Genomic DNA, 7,467 nt, shown 5'->3' on the forward strand with positions numbered 1-7,467 from the left:
CCCTTTGATCTCCTTTTGTTGTCTGATTGCTCTGGCTAGGACTTCAAGAACTATATTGAATAAGTAGGGAGAGAGTGGGCAGCCTTGTCTGGTCCCTGATTTTGGTGGGATTGCTTCAAGTTTCTCTCCATTTAGTTTAATGTTAGCTACTGGTTTGCTGTATATGGCTTTTACTATGTTTAGGTATGGATCTTGAATTCCTATTCTTTCCAGGACTTTTATCATGAAGGGGTGTTTGTAGAGAGCGGCGCGGCGAAACAAAGATGGCGCCGACATCCAGCCTTGTCTGGATATAAACGACTTACTGTGCATCTGCAGGCTTGTCCCCTTGCTAGGGCTCCCTCTAGTGGTGAACAGCGGTACTGCACACGTGCGGTTTATGCACCAGGTGTCAGTTGACCGTTAATATGCTAATGAGGTGATTCATTCTCCACCAATCCCTGGAGGACAAGTAGTGGGGTGATCCAAGACCCACCAATCCCTGAGAGATAATTAGCATACTGTTGTCTATATAAGCCGAGTGATTTTGCTGCTCGGGGTCCCTGTTCAAGAGAGCTGTAACACTAAGAGAGCTGTAACACTAAGAAGAGCTGTAACACTAAGAAGAGCTGTAACACGGTAAAGGCTTGTTCGCAGAAGAATCCTGTTGCCTCGAGTCGTTCTTGCTGGCGGGACATTGGGCGCACGACAAGTGGTGCCGAAACCCGGGAACCAACATCGTCGGTGCCGAGGGGACCCTTCAGTGTGCTGAAGAGGATTCAGAACTGTGAGAAGGTAAATTAAAAGGTAAGCTTCGAGAGGCATGCCCCTTTTTGGAAGAGAGCATGTCAGAAACGGAGCAGAGTGAGAAATTAGGCTTCCAAGAGGCATGCCCCTTTTTGGATTTAACAGAGCATGTCAGAAATGGAGCGGAGTGAGAAATTAGGAGCGCGCAAAAAGAAAAAGGTTACTAAAACAAAAGTGAAAGAGATACAAAAGGCGGAAGAAACGCTGCCAGAGGAAAAAATAGGTATGCCCCGGAGGACAAAGTACAAGTCATCCGGAGAGGATACTTTGTATCCATTAAAAGAATTAGAAGCCTTAGAACTGGCTGGCAGTGACTCTGAGCAAGAGTTGTCAGAGTCGGAGGAGGAGGAATTAGAGGAAGAGGCAGCCAGATATGAGGAAGAAAGATATGGGCCTAGGTGGAGAGCCACTGTGAAGAAACCGAAAGTTATGGATCCTATGTGGGCAAGGCTGGTAATTTTGTTTCTTTTTTTCTTTGTGTGGGATAGAGAAGCCACTGACGGCAAGCTTAAGCCCGGACCAAAACCTCTTTGGCGAATGGTCCCTGCCTGCTTAGAGGATAAACGATGTGAGGAAGCTGTTAGGGCAGGTCAGAGGGTCCTTGCAGAGCAACAAGAAAGTATGTCAGAGGGAGAAAAGGTCTCGAAAGAAAAAAAGAAAAGAAAAGGAGATAAAAGGAACAGAGAGAAGGCAGAGATAAAAAATGGGGTCAGTGCAGCTTTTGTTGTGGCTCAAGTTGAGGCTATTGCTAGGTATGTGATTAGGCTCTGGAAACCTCACAGAGTCATACTGATCAGATTTGATAGAGGTAGACCGCCTGAAAATTTATTCAGGAGAATCAAACAAAAAGATAAACTTGAGTGTGCCTACTTGGATTCCTGGTCTCAAGGAGATTTAGCAAGTGACAAGGTGCTTCTCTTAAAAAAGCAGTTTCAATCGGCCCTTGGAGCCTTGCACCTGTAGCTAAGATATGTGTAGCCACTTCAATTTTGTTTTCTGATTGGTTTTAAATGTATAAATATTCTCTACATGCCTTGATTATGGACTATTGGCTTTTAAGTTATTGGATATAGTTTTAAAAAAGGTCAATTTCACCACCCTCTTCATGTGGGGATTAACCCTCGTGGTCTGATCCCGCTAAAACTTTGGCAGATGGATGTCACACACATATCTCAATTTGGAAATTTAAAATATGCTCATGTTTCTGTTGATACCTGTTCCGGTATTATACACGCTACTCTGATGACTGGTGAAAAAGCTCGTAATGCCATTCATTAGTCATTGCTTAGAGGCATGGGCAGCCTGGGGAAAGCCTGATAGTCTCAAGACAGACAACGGGCCTGCCTACACTGCAAAGTCCTTTCAGGCATTTTGCCAGACAATGCAGGTCAAACATACTACAGGATTGCCATACAATCCCCAAGGTCAAAGAATTGTGGAAAGGGTACATCGTACCTTAAAAGAGCTTATAGAAAAACAAAAAGAGGGAATTGCCAGCAGCCGAACACCAAAAGAACAACTTTTTTTAGCTCTTTCTACTCTAAATTTCTTAATTCTGGATGCGCATGGGCGCTCTGCTGCAGATCGCAATGCTACTACAACACCTATAACTAATGCAGAAGTAAAGTGGAAGGATGTCTTAACTGATGAATGGCGTGGCCCAGATCCCGTGATTTCGAGATCCCGTGATTTCGAGATCTAGGGGAGCAATTTGTGTTTTTCCGCAGAATCAAGAAAATCCAATTTGGGTACCTGAGCGTTTGACTCGAAGATTGTCTTCTGCTCTTCCTGAAGATGAGACTACGAACCCTACTATTACTACTGGGAATGGTAATACAGGTTAATTCGCTCACCCTGTGGGCTATTGCCAGATCCTGGCCAGTACCCATGCCAGTTCATAGCAATTCTACTGTTTTGAGAATAAGACTGGCAAACATAATCTCTGGCCTTGGTTTCAATGGATGCTGTCTAATGAGCAAGGGGCATATATATCCCTGACCCCCTTTGCTAGGTTGATGGGTGAGAACTTCGTGCTGTATAATGTTTCAGCTACCAGAAAAAATGATACCAGGTTGACCAATATTCAATATAATAACCTCTTGGCAAATAATACTGCCACTAGTACTTCAGTATGTGTTAGATCACCTTTTTTCTTTCTGATAAGCACTAATGTAAACAGTGGTGCTTTAAATTGTAATAGCTCTGATGTAGTCTGCTATTTAGCTGAATGCTGGGATGGCACCAATGACACCACAGTGATGGTTAAGATTCCCTCCTTTGTGCCAATCCCAGTGGAGGCAAACCCAGATAGCTTTCCTATTCTTAATTTGCTGAGAGCCAAAAGAGATTTTGGAATTATGGCAGCCATAATTTCAGCCATTGTGCTGTCTGCTGCCGCAGCTACCACAGCTGAAATCGCTATGACCAATCAAATACAGACGGCTAAGACTGTCAATCAGATTGTAGAAAGAACTGCAGTGGCGCTAGAGATACAAGAAGAATTTAATACCCATTTGGCATCTGGCCTTCTATTAGCCAATCAAAGGATAGATTTAGTTCAAGAACAAATTGAAGCACTGTATCATATGACACAGCTGTCTTGTGTTTCCTCCCTTAGAGGTTTATGCATTATTCCTGTGCGAGCTAACTTTTCTCAGAATTTTCAACAGAGCAAAGAAATCTCAAATTATCTGAAAGGAAACTGGTCCATGAAAGCAGAGCAACTATCAAGACAATTGCTGATGCATATTGCTGTCCTCAACAGCACTAGGCTGGACCCCATCACAGTTGAAGACTTTACCTCATGGGTTACCAATGCTTTCTCCCTTTTCAAGGAGTGGGCGGGCATGTTTGTCCCAGGGAGCTATTGTCCTTCTGGGATGCGGAGTAGGTCTCTGGTTTATTGGCCGTTTAAAAAGAGAACATGCCAGACACAAAGTGGTTGTTTACCAGGCTATGACCACCATTAAAAAGGGTGCTTCTCCCAACATATGGCTGGCCTCTTTGAAAGAGTTCGCCCTAGATCATTTTTGTCACAGTCATGTGGAGTCATTGTATCCAGGGACGGGCAACTTTCCTCGAGCTCAGACCAACCCAAGACACGGGACCCGGTGGCGATAGGGTAACTCTATGACGGGTAAGGCCGAGTTTGGATGAGAACGACCTAAGACAGGAGCAATGACAAGATTGACGTGACACCCAGATCTAGACCAGTCATTTTATTAAACAAAAAAGGGGAGATGTAGAGAGCGGCGCGGCGAAACAAAGATGGCGCCGACATCCAGCCTTGTCTGGATATAAACGACTTACTGTGCATCTGCAGGCTTGTCCCCTTGCTAGGGCTCCCTCTAGTGGTGAACAGCGGTACTGCACACATGCGGTTTATGCACCAGGTGTCAGTTGACCGTTAATATGCTAATGAGGTGATTCATTCTCCACCAATCCCTGGAGGACAAGTAGTGGGGTGATCCAAGACCCACCAATCCCTGAGAGATAATTAGCATACTGTTGTCTATATAAGCCGAGCGATTTTGCTGCTCGGGGTCCCTGTTCAAGAGAGCTGTAACACTAAGAGAGCTGTAACACTAAGAAGAGCTGTAACACAGTAAAGGCTTGTTCGCAGAAGAATCCTGTTGCCGCGCGTCGTTCTTGCTGGCGGGACATTGGGCGCTCGACAGGTGTTGAATTTTGTCAAATAGTTTCTCAGCATCTAATGAACATGTGGTTTTTATATTTCAGTTTGTTTATATAATGGATTACATTGATGGTTTTTCGTATATTGAACCATCCCTGCATACCTGGGATCAAGCCTACTTGCTCATGATGGATGATTGTTTTGATGTGTTCTTGGATTCAGTTTGCCAGAATTTTATTGAGTATTTTCGCGTTGATATTCATAAGGGAAATTGGTCTGAAGTTCTTCTTTGTTGGGTCTTTGTGTGGTTTAGGTATAAGAGTAATTGTGGCTTCATAGAAGGAATTAGGTAGTGCTCAGTCTGTTTCAATTTTGTGGAATAGTTTGGATAGTATTGGTATGAGGTCTTCTATGAAGGTCTGATAGAATTCTGCACTGGACCTGGGCTCTTTTTGGTTGGGAGACTTTTAATGACTGCTTCTATTTATTTAGGAGATATGGGGTTAAATGGTTTGTGTGTTCCTGATTTAACTTCAGTACCTGGTATCTGTCTAGGAAATTGTCCATTTCCTCCAGATTTTCAAGTTTTGTTGAATATAGGCTTTTGTAGTAGGATCTGCTGATTTTTTGAATTTCCTCTGATTCTGTTATGTCTCCCTTTTCATTTCTGATTTTGTTAATTTGGACACACTCTCTGTGTCCTCTGGTTAGTCTGGCTACGGGTTTATCTATCTTGTTGATTTCTCAAAGAACCAGCTTTTTCTAGTCCTTTTTGTTTCTACTTGGTTGATTTCAGCTCTGAGTTTATTTCCTGCCTTCTACTCCTCCGGGTGTATTTGCTTCTTTTTGTTCTAGAGCTTTTAGGTGTGCTGTCAAGCTGCTGATATATGCTCTCTCCTGTTTCTTTCTGCAGGCACTCAGAGCTATGAGTTTTCCTCTTAGCACAGCTTTCATTGTGTCCCATAAGTTTGGTTATGTTGTACCTTCATTTTCATTAAATTCTAAGAAGTCTTTAATTTCTTTATTTCTTCCTTGACCAGGTTATCATTGACTAGAGCACTGTTCAACTTCCATGTATATGTGGGCATTCTTTCCTTATTGTTATTGAAGACCAGCTATAGCCCATTATGGTCTGATAGGACGCATGGGATTATTTCTATCTTTGTGTATCTGTTGAGGCCTGTTTTATGACCGATTATATGTACCATGAGGTGGTGAGAAGAAGGTATATCCTTTTGTTTTAGGATAGAATGTTCTATAAATATCTGTTAAGTCCATTTGGTTCATGACTTCTCTTAGTCTATGTCTGTTTAATTTGTTTCCATGATCTGTCCATTGAGAGTGGGGTGTTAAATCTATTTTTATTATGTGAGGTGCAATGTGTGCTTTGAGCTTTAGTAAGGTTTCTTTTATGTAAGTAGGTGCCCTTGTATTTGGAGCATAGATATTTAGGTTTGAGAGTTCATCTTGGTGGATTTTTCCTTTGATGAATACGAAGTGTCCTTCCCTATCTTTTTTGACTTTTGATTGAAAATTGATTTTATTCGATATTAGAATGGCTACTCCAGCTTGCTTCTTCACACCATTTGCTTGGAAAGTTGTTTTCCAGTCTTTTACTCTGAGGAAGTGTCTGTCTTTGTCTCTGAGATGTGTTTTCTGTAGGCAGCAAAATGCTGGGTCCTCATTGTGTATCCAGTTTCTTAATCTGTGTCTTTTTATTGGGGAATTGAGGCCATTGATGTTGAGAGATATTAAGGAAGTGATTGTTGCTTCCTCTTATATTCATATTTGGAGGTGAGATTATGTTTGTGTGCTTGTCTTCTCTTTGTTTTGTTGCAAAACGATTAGTTTCTTGCTTTTTCTAGGGTGTAGCTTGCCTCCTTGTGTTGGGCTTTACCATTTATTATCCTTTGTAGGGCTGGATTTGTAGAAAGATATTGTGTAAATTTGGTTTTGTCATGGAATATCTTGGTTTTGCTGGATACAGTAACCTGGGCTGGCATTTGTGTTCTCTTAGGGTCTGTACGACATCTGTCCAGGATCTTCTGGCTTTCATAGTCTCTGCTGAGAAGCCTAGTGTAATTCTGATAGATCTGCCTTTATATGTTACTTGACCTTTTCCCCTTACCGCTTTTAATATTCTTTGTTTTGTGCATTTGGTGTTTTGACTATTATGTGACAGGAGGAGTTTCTTTTCTGGTTCAATCTATTTGGAGTTCTGTAGGCTTCTTGTATGTTTATGGGAATCTCTTTCTTTAGGTTAGGGACGTTTTCTTCTATGATTTTGTTGAAGATATTTACTGGTCCTTTGAGTTGGGAGTCTTCACTCTCTTCTATACCTATTATCCTTAGGTTTGATCTTCTCATTGTGTCCTGGATTTCCTGTATGTTTTGGGCCAGTAGCTTTTTACGTTTTACATAATCTTTGACAGTTGTGTCGATGATTTCTATGGAATCTTCTGTTCCTGAGATTCTCTCTTCTATCTCTTGTATTTTGCTGGTGACACTTGTATCTACGGCTCCTTGTCTCTTCCTTTGATTTTCTATATCCAGTGTTGTCTCTCTTTGTGCTTTCTTTATCGCTTCTATTTCCATTTTTAATTCCTTCAACTGTATTTTCCTATAATTCTTTCAGGGATTTTTGTGTTTCCTCTCTATAGGCTTCTACTTGTTTATTTGTGTTTTCTTGCATTTCTCTAAGGGAGTTCTTTGTCTTTCTTAAAGTCCTCCATCATCATGATCAAATGTAATTTTTTTTTGGTTCTTTTTTTTTTTTTTTTCGGAGCTGGGGACCGAACCCAGGACCTTGTGCTTCCTAGGCAAGCACTCTACCACTGAGCTAAATCCCCAACCCCTCAAATGTGATTTTAAATCTAGATTTTGCTTTTCTGGTGTGTTTGGATATTCAGTGTTTGCTTTGGTGGGAGAATTGGGCTCCGATGATGCCATGTAGTCTTGGTTTCTGTTGCTTGGGTTCCTGCGCTTGCCTCTCGCCATCAGGTTGTCTCTGGTGTTGCCTTGTTCTGCTATTTCTGACAGTGGCTAGA

At 41.9% G+C, this 7,467-nt stretch overlaps 1 protein-coding gene across 1 annotated transcript; it reads left to right on the top strand.

Moving 5' to 3' along the window:
* Positions 1–242: 242 nt before the first annotated feature.
* On the top strand, positions 243–3,887 carry LOC134479892 (uncharacterized). The gene is made up of 2 exons (XM_063264610.1): positions 243–786; positions 2,514–3,887. Exon 2 carries the CDS (start codon positions 2,748–2,750, stop codon positions 3,753–3,755), a length of 1,008 nt encoding a protein of 335 aa, XP_063120680.1. The 5' UTR covers positions 243–786; positions 2,514–2,747; the 3' UTR covers positions 3,756–3,887.
* The last annotated feature ends 3,580 nt before the right edge of the window (positions 3,888–7,467 follow it).

This window comes from Rattus norvegicus, chromosome 7, assembly GCF_036323735.1.
Source record: "Rattus norvegicus strain BN/NHsdMcwi chromosome 7, GRCr8, whole genome shotgun sequence".
Lineage (NCBI taxonomy): Eukaryota > Metazoa > Chordata > Mammalia > Rodentia > Muridae > Rattus > Rattus norvegicus.